Source organism: Stenella coeruleoalba (assembly GCF_951394435.1).
Source record: "Stenella coeruleoalba genome assembly, chromosome: 4".
Lineage (NCBI taxonomy): Eukaryota > Metazoa > Chordata > Mammalia > Artiodactyla > Delphinidae > Stenella > Stenella coeruleoalba.
The window spans coordinates 73361150-73381016 of record NC_137149.1 but is presented as its reverse complement, the minus strand read 5'-3'; the positions used below and the strand labels follow the sequence as shown (position 1 = coordinate 73381016).

General features: G+C 44.0%; 1 protein-coding gene across 7 annotated transcripts in view; it reads right to left on the bottom strand.

The window, feature by feature from the left end:
* Positions 1-709: 709 nt before the first annotated feature.
* PDGFRA (platelet derived growth factor receptor alpha) overlaps positions 710-19867 on the bottom strand; it is a 47109-nt gene continuing 27951 nt past the window's right edge. For 6 of the 7 annotated variants that reach the window (XM_079919760.1, XM_079919756.1, XM_079919759.1 and 3 more), the window contains 11 exons: positions 19178-19282; positions 18682-18792; positions 18282-18435; positions 17275-17441; positions 14950-15065; positions 14466-14588; positions 13418-13529; positions 12228-12327; positions 12008-12113; positions 10538-10779; positions 710-4021 (listed from right to left, as the gene is read on the bottom strand). In XM_079919760.1, coding sequence (XP_079775886.1) covers positions 3874-4021; positions 10538-10779; positions 12008-12113; positions 12228-12327; positions 13418-13529; positions 14466-14588; positions 14950-15065; positions 17275-17441; positions 18282-18435; positions 18682-18792; positions 19178-19282 — 1484 coding nt within the window. In that variant the 3' untranslated portion in view covers positions 710-3873. The remainder of the gene's footprint in view (positions 4022-10537; positions 10780-12007; positions 12114-12227; positions 12328-13417; positions 13530-14465; positions 14589-14949; positions 15066-17274; positions 17442-18281; positions 18436-18681; positions 18793-19177; positions 19283-19867) is intronic. The other variant, XM_079919755.1, reaches the window with a different exon arrangement.

Sequence of the window (19867 nt, the reverse complement as noted above, 5' to 3'; positions counted from 1 at the left end):
CCAGGGCTCAAACCCGTGTCCCCTGCATTGGCAGGAGGATTCTTAAACACTGCGCCACCAGGGAAGTCCATGAAGTCATTTTAACAGCAAAGAATTGGAAACTATAAATCTATCTATAGGAACGAGATTGCATAAATTATGGTATATTTACACAATAGGATACTATGCAGCTGATAAAAAATTAGGAAGGTTTACCTATATATACTTGTGACAGAGATCTCTAAAAGATAGCACTTAAAGAGAAGAAACACTGTGGACTCTGGTGATAATGATGTGTCAATGTAGGTAACAAAGGTACCACTCTGTGGGGGATGGTGATAATGGGAGAGGTGGTGAATGTACGGGGGCGTATGAGGGAAATCTCTGTACCTTTGCTCGATTTTGCTATGAACTTAAAACTGCTCTAAAAAAAATTAAGTATATTAAAAAGAAAGAACAAAGCACATTACAAAGCATTACATAAAGTACAACCCCATTTAGGTAAAATATAAAGCAAAGTAGAGATGTGTATATATGTATATAAGCAGATGAACAAAAAGGGGGCTGAAAGGATAAAAGAACACACAAAAAAGATGCAGTTCTTCCTCTGGGAAATGGGACAGGGACAGGGAAGAAGATACAGTGAAAAAAGACTTTAACCTTTTATTTTACGTACTTGAACAATGTTTGAACCGGGTCCAGAGTAAATGCAGTCTTGTATTCCTTGTGCAGGGGAAAATGCACAAAATGCTACTATAACAAACAATAGACAGGATCAAAGATGAGCTAGGTGCCAGTCATCTTTAAGCCAAATGCTGGTTCTGAGAACTAACGACCTCAAATAATGTTTGAAACTAGAATTTTCTATTGGTTTCATTAAAACCATAATACAGAGTCCTACTAGAACGTCACTAAAGTAAATTAAACAGGATTGGTTTAATTTATGGTTAAACTAAAGACAAAAATGCTAAAACCTTAGCATAATTTAAAATTATATATATATCTCATTTATTGAAATATAAAGATCTTCATTTACACGTTTTAAAACAAAAACATGAACGGGGCAATTTGTAATACAATTGTATCGGTAGACTCTCCTATCGAGTTAGTTCTCCAACATTCACCACACCACCGTTTTGGGAACATTTACGTATTTTTCTCTTTATTATTTCTAAAATATAAATTTTGGACATTCAAAAGTGCAACAGTTAATGTGCCTGTGGGGAATATCACAGTTAAAAAAATATAAACAAAGGCAGTGATACAGCTTGTCATAAATGTTTTGGCAGTATTCTCCAAGTCTATATAGAAATACATATATACATATTGATGTATAACATCATTTTATCTCACGTCCCTCTTCACAAAAATAGGACCATTTTGTACAGATTGGCAGACCACATTTTAAGGACATAATCAATCATTTAAAAAGTCACAAATTGTGTTTCTCAGGCCAACTTTGATTGTCTTCATAAAAATAGAAAGCAGGAAGGATTGACAAATTTTCATCTGGGGTCTTTGCAGGAGGCCAGAAAGGAAACAAATCTGTCATACACTGAAAACACTATTTAAGAGAGAAAAAAAAAAAAATGCAGCCACATACAAACTCAGGTGACAGCATTTGTCAGGACTAGATCCTGCTGGTCTGAGAATTTTCATCCAGCCTCATGATGTCATGCAAGACTCAAAGGACATCAAAATGCAAAGCACCAACAAAAGGAGGCTGTATGATAAACAGGGAGCGATAAACAGAGTGCTTGAGCTGTGATCCTAGAAACACAAACGTATTTCAAGTCCAATTGGCTCTACAGAACCTAGTCAGGTTTTCTTTTTAAATTGGCCAATCTGGCTCAGTCTTCACACTTACCATGAAAAAGGTGGGGCTTGCATTGAGATTACACCAGTAGGTAGTCAAGTACCTTGTTATTGCTTCTACATCTTCCAAAGCATCACCTGCCACGAGTACGCACAGTGATTGCAGTAATCACAGCCCATGTTTCATTCATATGGTGTCAGCAATTAAGTGGTATCGCACAGAATGCCAATGAACCCACAACAACCGGTTTGACAATCTGGATGGATGTGACAATCTGTCCTCCCCTCTAACCCCAAAGTATCAGTAAAACTTAAAAAAATTTTTTTCACCAAAATAGTGACCTGGTCATACAGAGACTTGGTACACTGAATTGCATCATTTTTGTACATGCCTTTTGGCGGGAAACTGGTGGGGAGGGGGTTCAGTTCCCCATGCAGTGAGATCTACTAAACCAAGACTTGGCTTGCTCAGTCTCAGCTAAGACTGTGATATTAAATTAAGTGTGGCAATTGCCAGATATATGGCATTAAATGTCACTGACCCAGAGCCAAAGATTTAAATGGAGGCTTCCTACGTGGTTGATTTCTATTTCCAATTATTTTTTTCCCATGGCAACTTCCTGTCATCTACGCCGGTGTTCCCCAAATCTGGCTGATCAGAACAGCCAGGATGTTTATAAAAATACAGGTCTCTGCTCCCCCAGACCTAATTAATTCAGAATCTCTCGGATGGGGACATAGAATCTCATGATTCTGGTTGCCGGTTCCATATGGGGACCAAGGATCCAGGCTATGGCATACACAGCCTTCACTAAACAATGCCTTTATTGTCTCAGAGTTCCAAACTATTCCTCCTGGGGGTAAGGAAGGGGGCTCCTGTTCAGGGCATCCTTCTGACTTTTTCAGGGTTCGCAGAATTTAAAATATCTATGTGTTGAGATCCACCAGAATTATCACCAGGCATGAAAAAAAAATCTCTGCAAATCCAGTCTTTTTGCTGATGATTACTTTTTCCACTGGGTAATAATATGAGAAGTCATGTTAGGCAGAGACTCATGCCTTAATATTGAGAACATTTAGGATTTAGGGGTTTTGTTTATTTATTCCAAATCGCATTACTTCAAAGGGCAGTTAATTGCTTTTAGTACAATGGATTAGGGAACTATTCAGTACACAGTTAAAAACTCTGACTTGCTGGAAGACACTACTCTTACTTTGTTCTCTATGTTCAACTAAATTTAATCCACTAAAGCTATAACCATATTTTATAGAGAAACATGTTATTTAATATAAATGTCAAAAACTGTCAAACTTGTCACCTACTTAGTAAGGATTTTTTTTAAATTGTGCTTTTTCTGTAGGGAAAACGTGTTACATATTACACATTTAGCGTTACTGATAACAGTAGCATTATTATAAACGTAGATTACAATATGAAAATGAGTTGTCGGGCTTATAAATGACCCAAATCTAATAAACAAAGTTGGTTAATTATTATCTTTTATCTCCTCAACACTAAAAAAAAAAAAAAAATGTAAAATGCTATAGTACCAGTACCTTTTAAGGTTCAAAAGTGGTTTTGCATGTACTTCATAAGAAAGTCCAACAGCAGCTGATACCAGGTTTCAAGCGTGAAGTACATGGGTGGACTGAGTGGTCTCTCCAGAAGTCCAGAGAAGATAGTTAATACAAATCAAAACACATCCTTGGTTAGAGTTATTTACATAATTACAATGCTGGAGTTTTGTTGCAGTAAAAGTTGTGTACGTTGGAATCTCACCAATGCCCCTGAATCGCAAAGTTTGTCTCCTGTGGCCCGTTATCTCCTTGTCCATCTACCTCCATACTTCACATGCCAATGAGATGCTACTGAAGCATTGCCAGAGGCCACAACAAAAAAGTTCATTTCAGAATATCCCATTCATTCGTATTTAGAAGGTTCCCTGAGGCCCTTGGCTGGGAACTTCTCTTTACACATCATCCAAGTCCTCCCCTCAAACTTTGCATTGCAGTAAAGTGGTTTTCTTAAAAGGATCCAAGTTGGTTCCAGGAGTGGAAGGTCCCCTCCGAATCTGCCAGTTACAGGAAGCTGTCTTCCACCAGGTCCGAGGAGTCTATGCCAATGTCGTCCATCATGTCGATGTCCTCGATGGTCTCATCCTCTCTCTTGATGAAGGTAGAACTGCTGGAACCTGTCTCAATGGCACTCTCTTCAGAGGTCTGCGAGCTGGAGAGGGGAAAGAATAGAAAAGATCACAGTCAGACCAACTAGACCATGGGGGCATTTCCAAGGTGGCCCCCCCAAAGGCAAAGGAGCTCTTCCTGCAACATCCTTTGGCATGCAAACCCAGGCTACCCAGCTGGGCAAGATTTTGCCACCAAGCCAGACGCAGCCCCCATCACACTGCAGTGGGCCGTATGGAAAACCCAGATCCACAGGTCATCTCCACACTTCAGCTTCCCTTCTCTTCTGCCAGATCTTCCATCAAAGTTGCTAACAAGCTGTGACAATTTCTATTTTCCCTACTCAACCCCAGTGGAAGAGAAAAGAAGCAATGCCCGATCAAAAGGCCTGGGGAAGAAAAAGCAGACGGATGAAATTGGGGCAAAGTGCAGCCGGGTCAGTCACTTGCTAGCCCTGAAAGCTCCTGAACGTCCAAACTGTGATCTCAGGATTTCACCCCACGCCCCAGGAATGCCCTCCTTCCCCTCCTCTTACATCCAATCCCCCCTTGAGTCCTAAAGGCCCAGGTGAAGGCTCTTTACTTACTAGAGTGGCGTCTGAGAAGGGAGTTCTAGAGTCAGACAGCCTTAGATGTGGAATGGTCCACCACTTACCAGCTGTGGGGCTTCACACAAGTCCCTTAACCTCCTGAACTTGTTCCCTTGCCTATAAAATGAGATGACAACAGTGCCTGACAATATTCCTGTCTGTTAGGGAGACTAAATACAGCAGTAAGGCAATAACCATACAGCACTGAGTAGAGTACCTAGCACATAATAAGTGCTCGATAAATGTTAGTTACGATTATTGTTTCTGTTATCCAAACTCTGAATTTGAATAGGGCCCGGATATTAGATGATATCAAGGAATAGTTGTCAATTTTCTCATGTGTGGTCATGCTATTATGGTTATGTAGGAGAGTCTCCTTATTCTTAGGAGATGTGTGCTGGAATCTCAAATGATTTTGTTTCAGGTGACTTAGCAAGAAAAAAAGTATGAGTGTATGTTTGTGATACACACAACACCTACCATATATATGTATATTATATATATAATATATAGGTAAAGCAAATGTGATACAGTGTTAACAACAGCTAAATCTAAGTGGTAGATATATTCTTACAATTTTTCTGGACACTTAAAATTTTTCACAAAAATTTTTAGAAAATATTCTCTAGGGTCTCCAGACTGTCACTATTGCCTGTCTTCCCTTCTCTGAACTCTTACTCTCTTACTGTTATCCTGCCCTGTGTTGCTGAATTTTCATGTATCTCTTTTAGCTCCAAGCAGATTATCACCTGCTGATAGGCAGGACCACAGCTTCACCTCCTCATGGCGAGGCTGCAGCACCATGCTACACACATGGCATAGAAGCCATACCATCAGCTGGGTGACCACATGACGGAGTCTCACACATGCACACCAAAAAAGAGGCTCTCTCCCCTCCTTTCCGTATCAGTTTCCAAGCAGAGAACCAAGCCTGGCCAATAGAAGCCCACGGGAAACAGTCTGCTACCCTCCACCGTGGGGCCCCGGTGGCCCAGAGAGCTCTTAGAACCTATGGGGCTACTGGACTGAGTTCCCCTTCATAACCCTCCAGATTGGGCCCTTCCTTTAGACTGAGCTTTTGCTCAGTTCCTAGTCTGTACTCCACCTTCCCTCCCCACTTATACCCTGGTCCTAAAGCCTCACTGTGAATCCTAGTCCACTTGGCTGGTCTTAATAACCATCTAGTCTCGGCAGCCTCTCTCCCCAAGAGGCCAAACCCAGTTCCTGGGACCTTGGCCAATGGCTGGACTGTGGGCACAGAAGAAGCTAGCTTCCACCAAGACTCAGCACCACATCATCCTGGCTGCTCATCAGGCTTCACGGACGGGGGTTCCTAATGCTGATGACTGGGCTTATTTCTGGTTCCCAAGCCACAGTGCTCATCTTGTAGCCCAGGACCTGACTCCTGATAGGCTCTGACCTAGCATCCCCAAGTCCTCTACAGCAAGGCCCTTTCTTTCTCAGGCCCACTCGCCTCCCAAGGCCAAGCATCCTGAGCCTGAGGAGGGTGTTCCACAAGACCACCATGCTCACTCCTGCCTGCCTACACCCAGAGCATCCCAGATCTGGAATCCCCCATCTTTTATGGGCTGAATTGTATCCCACCAAATTCATATGTTGAAGCCCCAACCCCCAATGTGAAAAATGTGGAGACAGGGCCTTTAAGGAGGTAATTAAGGTTAAATGAAGTCATAAGGATGGGGCCCTAGCCCAGTAGGATTGGTGTCCTTATAAGAAGAGACACCAGAGATGCACACACAGAAAAAGCCCGTGTGAGGACACAGCAAGAAGGTGGCCGTGTGCAAGCCAAGGAGAGAGGCCTTGGGAGAAACCAAACCTGCCAACACCTTGATCTTGAATTTCCAGCTTCCAGGACTGTGAGAAATTCCTGTTGTTTAAGCCCCTTAGTCTGTGGTACTGTGTTAAGGCAGCACAAGCTAAGACACTCACCATCTCAGCCCACCTGTCAGGGCCACAGTCTCGCTGACCTAGTGTAATCATTTGGGACATACTTTGTGTGATTCAGAGAAAACCAAATGTATCACCCTTACAGAGGTCCCAGTTTTCTAATACAACAACTACCTACCAACTAGAATTGCTCTCTCTGTGGAATACATGTCAAATTCTGAAGTCCAGCCTTGTGTACCCCTAGAACAGTTCTTGGCACCTTTCTTATGTTATTTATCCCAAAGTGATTTTCTAACTTTATTTAGAAGCAGAACCCTTTTTTACAGTTGAAATATTCAGGGCCCTCAAACACAAAGTAACCAAATGGATGACAGATCTGGGGTATAGCGAGTGCTCCAAGACCCACTGTTCAACCTTCTTCCCACCCCCAAGAAGTTCTACAAAAACTACCCAAAACTTGGAGAAACACTGTTTACTAAAGGAACATAAACACATTTAAAAATTGTTCTGAGCAGAGGATAAACAGAAAGGTAAGTCAGACAGCCCACTTTTCTTCATCTCCAAATCTCATCACAAAAACAAACAAACAAAAACTATATTTTTAAAATTACCTGGTGCATACACATAAACAAGGGCTGTCTCTATCTTATACCTAAATTGGTTGAGAGAGGTCACAGTTATAAGCCTCCAAAATAATAATGTCATGTGCTTCTGCCTAAATATTTATACGTATTCAACTGAATGAGAAAGAGACAGCAATATCCTGAATGAAGAGAGAAAGAGAGAAACTCATAAGCAACTTGGACCTTGAACTTGGGGCCACTATCACCACCTACCTTCTCCTGCCTCTGTCCAAGGGTTATGCAAAGAGAGCAAGGAAGTGGGGCATGGCCCCTCCCCCTGGACCACACAAACCAATGGTGCATTAGCATCACGTTGGTAATAAATTAATGGGTCTAGGTATGATCACCATTGGCTGCTATTGTCACAGAAAGAGACAACGGTACAGCGTGTACCTCCTGTACACCGCATCATCTTTGAAGCACACTTACCCAAAATCTACTGAGTCAGATCAAGCCTCTAGACTAACTACCAATTTCCAACAAATATAGGAGACAGAAGCATGTGATAAAACTCACAACAGTAATGCAAGCAGCAAAATTCTGAATGTGGGAACTCTACAGGCAAAGGCTCTGGTTTTTACACAAACAATATGCAAGGGGGCTAAAAGAGGCAGAACGAACTTATAGAGCTCTATCAACCAAAGTCAAGGTGTGACTCTTATTTGGGTCTTGAACAGAACAAACTAAATGTAAAATAATATTTATGAGAGAATCAAGGAAATTTGAACACTGACTGGATATCGGATGCTTTTAACTATTTATTGTCAATTTGGGGGGTGAAATAATGGTACTGTAGTTATTTTTAATAACTATAGTTATTTTTAAAAATAGAGCCCTTATCTTTTTGAGATGTATGCTGAAATATTATGGGTGAAATGATATGATGTCTAGGATCTGCTTCAAAATAATCCAGAGGGAAGTGGTAGAGGAGGAGTAGATATGGCTACGCAAGCAGACAGGTCATGGGTTCATCAACACTGAAGTTGAGTGGTGGGTACCTGACAGTTCACTATACTGTTTGAATTATGCACGTTAGAAATCTTCCATAATACAAAGTTAGAAAGAAAGAAAGAACAAATCAGCCAGAGAGTGCTGTGCCTCACTCCCAGAGATTATCATTTGTTGGCCTGGGTGAGGCTTGTATAGCAGTAGTTATCAAATCTCCCCAGGTGGTTCCAACTTGCAGCCAGGGTTTAAAACCGCTGATGGGGACTTCCCTGGTGGCGCAGTGGTTAAGAATCCGCCTGCCAATGCTGGGAACATGGGTTTGAGCCCTGGGTGGGGAAGATCCCACATGCCGCGGAGCAGCTAAGCCCGTGTGCCACAACTACTGAAACCCGCACGCCTAGAACCCGTGCTCCGCAACAAGAGAAGCCACCGCAATGAGAAGCCCACTCACCACAATGAAGAGTAGCCCCCGCTCTCCACAATTAGAGAAATCCCAGGTGCAGCAACAAAGACCCAACGTAGCATGAATGAATGAATGAATAAATGAAACCACTGATGTAGCGTCAAATAGCCCAGTACAGCCTGCCTCTCAATTTTCTCCTCGGTTTGAATTAAGAAACTAAATAAGAAAACAGGAAGAAGGATTTCTCTGGCAGTCCAGTGGTTAAGACTCCAAGCTTCCACTGCAGGGGATGCGGGTTAGATCCCTGGTCGGGGAACTAAGATCCCACAAGATCCCACCCACAGGCTGTGGGGCCAAAAAAGAAAAGAAAAAAGAAAAAAAACAGCAAGAGAGGCTTATATTATTTCAGTAATCATAGTTGCTGTGTCGGTTTGATCAAATTACTTGAGGACTTAGGTCAAAGGTTCTCCATCAGGGAAACATGTCCCTTCCTGCCCCAGACCTCCACCAGCTCCAGGGAGCAAATATAGGCAGTACACTCTTTGACATTGGTCTAAGCAATATGTTTTTGGACCTGTCTCTTCAGCCAAGAGCAACAACAACAAAAATAAACAAATGGGACCTGATCAAACCTTTTGCACAGCAAAGGAAACCAATAACAAAATGAAAAGGGAACCTACTGAATGAGAGAAGATATTTGCAAAAATATGTCTGATAAGGGATTAATAACCAAAATACATAAAGAACTCATACAACTCAATATCAAAAAACCCCAAACAATCCAATTAAAAATTGGGCAGAGGACCTGAATAGGCATTTTTCCAAAGAAGGCATACAGATGGTCAACAGGCACATGAAAAGATGCTCAACATCACTAATCATCAGGGAAATGCAAATCAAAACCACAATGAGATATCATGTCATGCCTGTCAGAATGGCTATCATCAAAAAGACAAGAAATAACAAATGGTGGTGAGGATGTGGAAAAAAGAAAACCCTAGTACATTGTTAGTGGGAATGTAAATTGGTGCAACCACTATGGAAAACAATATGGAGGTTCCTCAAAAAATTAAAAATAGAACTACCATACGACACAGCAGTTCCACTTCTCGGTGTTTATCCAAAGAAGATGAAAACACTAATTCGGAAAGATACGTGCACCCCAGTGTTCTTAACAGCATTATTTACAATAGCCATGATATGGAAGCAACCTAAGTGCCCATCAACCGACGAATGGATAAGGAAGATATGGTATATACACACAATGAAATACTCAGCCATAAAAAGGAATGAAATCTTGCCACTTGTGACAACGTGAATGGACCTGGAGGGTGTTACACTTAGTGAAATGAGTCAGAGACAAATACTGTATGTTTTCACGTATATGTGGAAGCTAAAAAAAGAAAACAAATTAACAAACAAAACAAAAACAGACTCACAGAGAACAAACTATTGGTTACCAGAGGGGAGAGGGGCAAAGTAGGTGAATGGGATTAAAAGGTACAAACTACCAGTTATAAAATAAATAAATCACAGGGGGCTTCCCTGGTGGCGCAGTGGTTGGGAGTCTGCCTGCCGATGCAGGGGACACGGGTTCCTGACCCAGTCCGGGAAGATCCCACATGCTGCAGAGCGGCTGGGCCCGTGAGCCATGGCCGCTGAGCCTGTGCGTCCAGAGCCCGTGCTCCACAATGGGAGAGGCCACAACAGTGAGAGGCCTGCGTACCGCAAAAAAATAAATCGCAGGGATGTAATGTACAGCACACATAGGGAAATAATCTATAATTTATAATAACTTTGTATGGTGTATAATCTATAAAAATATCAAATCACTATGTTGTACACTTGACACGAATATAATATTGTAAGCCAACTATATTTGAGTAAACAAACAAACAAAAAATTTAAAGAATCATCTGGGAAGCATTTTCAAAACTAAACAGACCCCTGGGGGTTCTGCCACTGGCTCCCCCAGGACAGATTGAGCACCAGGAGGGCCTCACAATGGGGCAATGGCTCCTCCCCTTCAGGTGCGCTGGGAGAGGGGAGGGGAGAGAGCTCGGCGGGAAGCTGAGGTCTCGTGTCTACCTGTGTCTGTTCCTTTTGCCCAGGTCTTCCTCTTCAGGAACAGGGTCGATGTCAGGCAGAGGGATGATGTAGCCACTGTCTGCGCTCAGCCTCTGCTCGTCGAGGCCACCCTCCCAGTCCTTCAGCTTGTCCTCCTCGTTTTTGTAGGTGACGCCAATGTACGCATTGTCGGAGTCCACGCGCATACGTGCCACGGCGGGATGGTCACTCTTCAGGAAGTCCAGGTGGATCTTTTCATAACTCTGCAAATGTTCATTTCACATAGTTACTCAAGGGTTACTGACAGAACTGCAAAAAAGAACACTGATGCTCAGAGCTTACTATTTTTTAACTGTTGACAACTGAAGGAGAGTCAGGTGTTAACTGTTCCGCAGAGATGTGTAACATGAAGAAAGGGCCACCCGTGGCAGAGATCTCCTGCTGGTAGGTCTTGAGATACCAAGAATCCCTTCTCAGTCAGTAGCTACAACTGTGTCCCCAAACACACACACTCCCTTCTCTGGGACTAGCATGGACCCTTCTGGTCCCCATCACACAGTCTCTCCAGGGCTTGGATGAGTCCCAATAAGAGGTGAACAGGGCTTCCACTGGGAGCATCATACCAGAAGTCTTCCTAATCCCCAAACACTGGAGAAATGTAATTCAAAACTTAGGGACCATTGATCTAAAAAAGACCCCATTTTCAACAATAGTTCCAGTCTGTTCCCATCAACACGATTTCACCAACCAGAGTGTCTCTGACTTTCCTATCGTTAATTTCCTTCCTTCCTTCTGCCTCACTTATGGCGGTTGTAAGGCGCAGTGAGATAATCGATAAACAAAAGTATTTAACTTCCAGTTCAGCTAACACTGCTCTTCCTCGAGAAGAAGGAAGAGAAGCAATAAGTATGGAAAACCTACATGGTGACTGAATCTAAGAAACTGAGTTTATTCCACAAGTGTGTCTGGGTTTCCTTCTCAGCATCTCAGCAAAAATTTGTTTCATTCATTACCGTATCCTGCTTGGTTCCATGAAATTACATTTGTTCCTTTGAACAATGCTTCCTATTCCACAAAAAACCAGCTGGAGCCACAGATAACAGCTGAGGTTGTTCCTTCCAGTCGGCTGGTAAAAGCCAATTTCGCATGGGTTTAAGTGCATTCAAATTAGCGATTTAATGGCTGTGGGTGCTCTGAGACTTCTAACTGCACAGTAGCTTCAGATACTCAAGCATATGGAGAATGAAGTGCTTACAGGTGTCGCACACTCAGGATGAAAGGGAGCCGTGCAGGAAGAGGAGGGTTTCTACTCATCATTGCTACCAAGGGCCCAGGGAGCACTCCCTGAAGCCCCGGCCACTGGATCACACAATCTTTTTCCTCCTTTAACCTAGTGTTGAACAGTACTGCTCTCCTGTGCAATGACCAGCTGTTGTCTCCTCCCTTTGCCCATTCCTTTCCACTCACCAATCTTAAGAGGCTCAGACAAACCTTTTTATATTGTCCAGGCAGCAGATTCTCCACAATCTCACTCAGGTGGTAAAAGGAGGGTCTCTTCTCTGGCTCACTGTTCCAGCACTTCACCATGATCTCGTAGCTGGAGAAGCACAGGACTCACAGTGGGCACAGGGAGGAACGTCAGGGCACCCCCTACCCCCATAGACCCACCAGGCATGAACACAGGCCCACGGGATAGCAAGGGGGGGCTCACACTTCACTGGTGGCGTGGTCAGGCTTGGCCATCCGGTACCCACTCTTGATCTTATTGTAGAAAGTAGAATCCACCACCATGCCAGGGTAGGGCGTACCACCTGAGGACCCAAGAAGAAAACGACCAGGACTGACGAGTGTGTGGTACACTGTTGAAACACTTGACACCTTTAGAAAATGTTTGGGGATCCCCGCCTTGAAGTAGCGGTTCTTCCAAAGAAATTAAGTGTTATCATCTGCTTGATTTCACAGCCTTGCCCAATGGAAAGTCATTTCCATCCGAAATGTTCAAATAATTAAGGCAGCAGTCTTGAAATGTCTAGATAATTCTCTGTTTGTCACAGAATACGAGACTCAGTTAGGCCACACACTTGGGTGACCCACAGTGACATCTACGGAGGGATGAACTAGGGTTGACAAAGGAGAACAGGCAGGGAAAGCCCTTTACTGTCACATCAGGACAATAGTGGATTCATGAAACATTTCCCATTTTTGTGGCCAAGGCCAGGTCAAGTTTAGTTTCCTTCCAAAACTACTCCAGGACTCCTCTGTTCTCTGAGCTTCCATTACAATTTTAAATCAGGAACACACAGCTTATCATTAAATGTGTAAGTTTCACCTCCCCAGGTGAACCGTCTGGAAGTCAGGGGCGTGAATCACCCCCTCGCAGGGCCCTCACCTGGTAGCTCGGGGCACCTGTGTTCTTCAGTAACCGGTGCCTGACTTACTGAATGACTAGAAGGTTTCTCTCCTCCAGAATGATGACCAGGAAGGGAGTCACCATTCCCCTTCCCTCACTGCACTGCTTTCACTGAGGGTCCACCACCATGAGGTGAGGGAGGGCGAATCCCCACCGGTGAACCCACTTAACCCAAAGTCCAAGGTGAAGAAGCAGCGGGTGAGTGAATGTCATCATGAGCATTTCCAGCAGGAGACAGTCCCTCTGATGTAGCTCAGAGGAGAAGGGGGGCAAAGGCCAGGGGTGAGGGCACAGTTCCCCAAGACCCCTTCTCGGTCTGCTCGGAAACACACTAGCCATCGTAAGTGCACAATGTGTGAATCGGCTGCAGTGCACCTGACCCACACTAGGTATCTTAACACTGTTTACATCCTGGAGCTTGGCAAACACAGCATCTCCCTTCCAGTGCTGTTCCAGAACAACCCAAACAAGCAGAGATGTCAGGCCCATACCGAGGGAAAAGATCTCCCAGAGCAGAATGCCGTAAGACCAGACGTCGCTCAGTGTGGTGTAGAGGTTGTCAAAGATGCTCTCAGGAGCCATCCACTTCACCGGGAGAAAGGTCTGCAGGGAAGCGGGGAGGACGTTAAAGCCAGCAGATGCAGCTATGATCTACGGCAGCAGGAATAGAAAGGGGTCCTCTCTGGGCTAATAGCTTGCACTGGCAACCTTGCCCCACAGGAGCGTCTCTTTAGTTCACTTCTGTACTCTCGGCACCCAGAAGAGTACCTGCCACCTAGTGGGTGCTCAATACGTATTTAATGAATGATGGATGGTCACTGCTGCCTCTTACCCTTCCAAGGAATAACATGCCAAGATATTTAATCCTGAATGTCTACCCCAAAAGCGTGAGCCCTGAATGGACCTGGCCCCTATTTTCAGGTCTTCCTAGGAACGAAATTAAGAACAGACCTAGTGACCCGAGAACCAATTACATTTTTGAACTATAAGAAACAGTGGGGAGAAGGTTCAAGTGTAGGACAGAACGACTATCTTTAAGGAAACTGCGCCTCTAAGATGTATTAACTCAAGTGGTTTTAACATTTTAGGGGTCGTAGACACCATTTGAACATTTGATAAAAGAGGTGCTCTCCTTGGAAATAAATGCACAACTTACGTATTAATGACTAACACTTACGGGCTTTGTATGTGCCAGGCACTGTCCTAAGCATTTTACATGAATCCAGTGATCTAATACTCTGCAGCAACTCAGGAGATAGGTACTAATGTCACTTCCCTGATACAGACAGGGAAACCGAGGTACAGAATGGCCAAGTAACTTGCCCCAAGTTCCCACACTAGTAGGTGCTGGAGATGGTGCTCACACCCAGGGAGTCTGTCTGTAGAGCCTGTGCTTTTCATACTGACCCCTGGAGCCCATTCATGAATGTCACGGACTCTGTGGTAAAAATCTGGGCACTGAATGGCTGGAAGCAACACCTGCTTTCAGAGATGCAAGTGAGGGAGGGCGAGCTTGCCAAACAAGGTGAGAGCACGTACGCTGCCTTTTGACACGTAGTTCGAATCATGCATGATGTCTCTGGCCAGGCCAAAGTCACAGATCTTCACGATTTTCCCTTGCGCCAGGAGGACATTGCGAGCGGCCAGGTCCCGGTGGACACACTGCGCAGAAAGGGAAGAAATGACGGGGAGTGTCAGTCCACCTGCGCTAGACAGCATCACCCCTGTAAGACTGGCCACTTCACGGGGGCGCTTGGAGCTGCCTGGCACACAGCCTCAGGGAGGCTGTCCTGGCATAAAGAGCTCCCCTCTCTCAGGCTCTCATCCCAGTCCCTCCCGAGAGGGACAAAGCTCTGGAGAAAAGTAGACACCTGATCCTGTTGGATGCCCCGCTCTGCTTTGGGGATGAGGAAGAGAGAAGCAGCCATTGCTACAGGCTTCTCCACGATCTCCCTTCCACGCTCACCTTGCTCAGATCTGTGGCCTGGGTCTAAAGAAGTCTCTGTCCCCTGAATACACTTACATTTTTTGAAGCCAAAAACTCCATTCCTCGGGCAACTTGATAGGTAAAGCTCAACAAATCCAACAAAGTAAGGCCTTCTGAGTTATCATCCGAAAGGAGGTTTTTGACTTCTGAGTCTGCAGGAAAGGAATTAAGTGTGTTGGTGCTGGCGGACAGCATGAAACATCACCCACCTTGATACTCCCGAAGGGCTGGGCCACTCGTCAGACTGCGGAGGCTTGTCCAAAGAACACACTTAAGATCATTTTGTTATAGTTTCTAAACCTCACAGGGGTGTGTGTAAAATATGCAAAAGTGCTCTCTTTAAAAAGAAATACATCTGTAGAAACATATACCTGGTTTAAGTATATATATAAGTATATATGATTCCATAAGGACCAGTATCGTGCATTCTCACACATATTTTGTTCTTTGCCTCCCAAATTTCTTTTTTCAATCTTAGTTAGCAAATCACCTCAGCCACTTTAAACACACACACACACACACACACACACACATCTTCCGTGAGGAATGTACACGAGGGCTCTTTGAAAAAGCAGCTTCTAGGAATTGCTTTTTTTTTCTTTTTAAAGCCACCTTCATAGTCCTTGGCTTACTTTGTGAATAAAATTAGCCACCAGTCCAACTAGAGATAGCGATCTTAAAGGTCAGTGCCAAAGACTTCGCGCGTGGTTCCCTTTCTTTGTAACTTGTCCACTTTCCCCAGTTGGTCCCTTCTGGAAGGGTCCCAGGGTTTTCGAGGAAGGAGGCAATCTAGGCCAGCAGTTCTCAGCACTTTTTGAAAAAGTTCAGGCATGTGAAGAGTAGCTGCAGCCCTTCACATTTTTCCAGCCAGAAAGCAATGGTCTGCCTGCCAACTGGGCCTGGGTTGAGCATGAATCAGGTTCCCCTGACATCTAGAGCCACGTCCAGCCTGGGAAGCAACGTAAACTATTTTTAACAATACAGGAGGGGAGAGGAAGGACTGGTTCCGACAAGTCTCACTGGCTAATCTTTTAAAAGGGCTTGGAAGTTTACCCAGTTGGCAATGAGATGTGAATGGACCTTGGAGCTGCAGGAGTGGAAAATATTATTCCGTACTGCGCTTTGCAGAACAAGCACATTCTTTTTTTAATGACTGTACCTTTCACTTAAGAACCCTGAAAGCATCCAGAGTACATTAATGATTTTCAAAACAATTTCCATGACAGCTCAACACCTTTTTGCAGGGACCAACGGGAGGTCTCAGACCCGGTAATACAAGCTTATGGAACAAGGCATCGTCAGATCTATCTAGCAGCCTCCTCCCCACTCCAAGCCTGTGATGAGAGTAGAAGCCTGGAAGGACCACCCCCAGCAGATGTGGGGTGGTCCATCTGCTATGGGCATCAGCTAGGCTCCCTGGAGTTTACAAATCAGTTCAACCCTGCCACATGCTCATCTGCTTTGAAAACAAACAGATCTTCCTTCAAACAACATTCAGTAGAAAAACCCAACACCCTTGTCAGAAAATATAACCTCAAATTGTCCACTTTCCAGTTTCTAACACAAACTGGATATTAGCAAAGCTAAAAACAAGGGCTATTGAACTCACAGATATTAGAGATTTATATAATTAAATTAAAAAAATATATTAGGAACCAATATAAGATTGCCAGCTTTTAATTGTTCCAAGTAAGGGTACTGAGAAAAAACATCAACTACCACCATACTTTCACTTGAAGAAAAAAAAAAAAGTCACGCTAACACCAAAAAATGAATATCATTATGTCAGAATAAACAATTCTTTAAAATGACTACATTTTAAAATGTACATTACAGGGATATAATGTACAACATGATCAATATAATTAACACTGCTGTATAGTATATATGCAAGTTAAGAGAGTAAATACTAAGAATTCTCATCACAAGGAAAACAATCTTTTTCTTTTATTTTGCATCTGTGTGAGATGACGGATGTTCACTACGCTCACTGTGGTGATCATTTCATGATGTTTGTAAGTCAAATCATTCTGCTGTGCACCTTAAACTTACACAGTCCTGTATCTCAATTATATCTGAATAAAACTGGACAGAAAGATAAAATTAATAAAATAAAATATTTACATTTAAAATCTGAAAAATTTATTACATGAGGTCTATCTTTATTCTTTTTCTTTTTTCAATCCACAGGCCACAGACCTTCAAAAACATGTCCTAGACTCAGGTGTGCAGATCTGCAGTTAGGAACCATGTGGCCTGGCGGTCCTACTTAGCCTGCTCAGCATCTTCTGAGTATTTTAGGTATCGTATTAAACCACCGGAAGATCACAACACCCAAAGCGTAAGCAAAGACGCCTTTACCTAACATGGATTTCTTCTTGTATGAGGCTGGGCGATCATACAGCGCTCTCTGGATGTCTGAGTACTTAGAAACCTCTTTCCTTTCCAGCATGGGGACATACTGTGTAGTGTCAGCTTGCTTCATGTCCATGTAGTCACCGTTGTTTTCAAAAGATAAAATAACGTAACTGTAGAAACAGAAAAAGAAACCTTAACCAGGCTGTCCTCTGGAGCGATCGCCCGACATTCAGTAGATGACAACTAGGTACCCACCACCTGCGAGGCAGTGGTGGCCATGGGGGCGGCACAGGGAACGAAAGCACAACCACCCATACCCTTCACGACGGTGGTCCAGTCGGGGGGATGAGCATCAATCAATGATCACACAAACCCATGGACCATCTCAACTCAGCTGTGTCTGTCTTTATTCTGTTTTTCAGTTCACGGGCCACAAACCTGCACCCCATGACCAAGTGGCTTGGGCAGACAAATCCTGCTACTCAATACATTTAGCACCAATCTGGTGTCCATTGAGTAAATTAATATGAAGTGAACTCACGTCCTTTCTGATCTTACGGACCTTCGTATCTACAGAGATCTTTTTAGCCACTTTAGACTTCTGCAGTGGGGACTAATAGGCACAGCGTTCAGCAAGGACCAGTATCTCAAACTTAGAAGTTTCTCACAAGGTATGAGTACTGGGGCATCCCTGGCCAGAGATGCATTTAGAGGTCTTAAGTAGAACACACATAAACAGCAAACTGGTTCCAGAACTATTCCAACCCTCACTCTCATTCAAACCTATCAGCAAACCCATCCCCAACATGATATCCTGGTTCAAAACACCTGCAGACATCAGGTATCTCTCAGCACCATGTTACAGGATGATGGAGCAGGGTAGTTGACTCTAAGTCTTGCTACCTCCTGGCACTGAATCTGCAGACATGGCCTCTATCAGGACATGGGTTCTCTCCACTGGTGAAGCTCATAAGACGACGATTCACAACAGCGTCTCTCTTCGCACCTACCTTCGTGTGCTTTCGTCAGCAGGGTTCAATCCAAAAATGTCCAGCTCTTTCTTTGGCTTCTCTGGGTGGCGGCTCAAGAAGCTGTCCCTATTCTTATGCAAATAGTTGACCAAATCCCCGTAGAAGCAGTACTCAGTGATGATGTAAATGGGGCCTGTGGGGTCCAAAACCAGTTGGAGGTGAGCATGAAAGTGAAGAACAGAAGGGCCATGAATTACACTGTGTCTACACTGCTAAGAGACGCTGCTCAAGAACAGGGAGCTTCCCTCAATAGAATCTAGTCAACAGCTCCATTCAAGGGACTTATATTTGCTGGCGTGTTTGGGCATTTAAAAGCCTAGACAGTCTTCACAACCGTAGTGTTCTATGAAAATCCTCACTCTCAGGTGAGCAAGCCTACCTGACTTGGTGCAGGCTCCCAGCAAGTTCACAATGTTTAAATGCGGCCCCAGGTGGGTCATTATCTTCAGTTCAGACATGAGAGCTTGTTTTTCACTGGATCTGGCTGTGGCTGTTGAAGAAATCAATCACGTATTGGTTCAACTAAACTATTTACTACCCAGAAAAAGCCCAAAACATGGCTAACCCTACGACTGGACATCATTTTATTTAACAACAGTCTAAAAGAGAAACAGGGACTCAGTCTAGACGCTAATAACTAATCCCTAGGCTTCAGGGTAAAAAGAAGCCACTACAAATAACTCTTGGTTTTCCAACATATAGGCAACAAGAACAATCTAAATAAAACTAACTGACAAAACAGTCTAAATATGCATAAATCCTAGAGTCAAAAGAACCAAGATCTAGTCCTAAACGTGGCATTTACTGGCTGTGTGATTTTGAGCAATTTACTTAATATCTCCATGTTCAAAAAATCCCCAGAAAGGGGCACTTACGTTTTAGCATCTTCACTGCTACCTTCATGACAGGTTGGGATCGACTTAATCCATAGGCAGTTCCTTCAACCACTTTCCCAAATGCACCAGAGCCCAGGATACGACCTGTGGGCAACCAGCACCATCAACACATGCAGAATCAGGCATCTCGTCAGCTTCATTTACCGCGGCCAGCGCTCATGGGTACACAGCTGGGTGGTGTTTCTCCCATATGGAGGAAGCATAATGATTCCTCCGAGTCATCATGTCAAAACCAGAACTGAGCCCACAGGGAAGGAAATTAGTATAACTGCTTTTGTCAAATAACGTTTGCAAAGGAAAGGAAAACACAGGCGGGAAGAAGGAGGGTGTAGCCCTCGCTGGTGTGAGCACTCTGTCTACCAGCTGGAGAACCGGGCCAAATCGTGGGCTCTGTGGTACTTGCTTTCTGTGGCTCTGGCCCAAACCTCCTGGTTCTCTACCCTTCTGTTTTCCGCACACAAACAGGGGCATCTTTTGCATCAATAAGCCTTTATCCACTGGCAATACTTCAGTATTCAAGACATCACGGATTCTAAGCAGTGATGAAGACAACTTCGGGCTGGCTCCCTTGCTGCCTGTTTCTTAGAAAGACTAGGAAGGGCAAAGGCTAAACATGCCCTAGGAGCACAACACTTTGCCGCACGCTGGGAGATACAAAATGAAATGGAA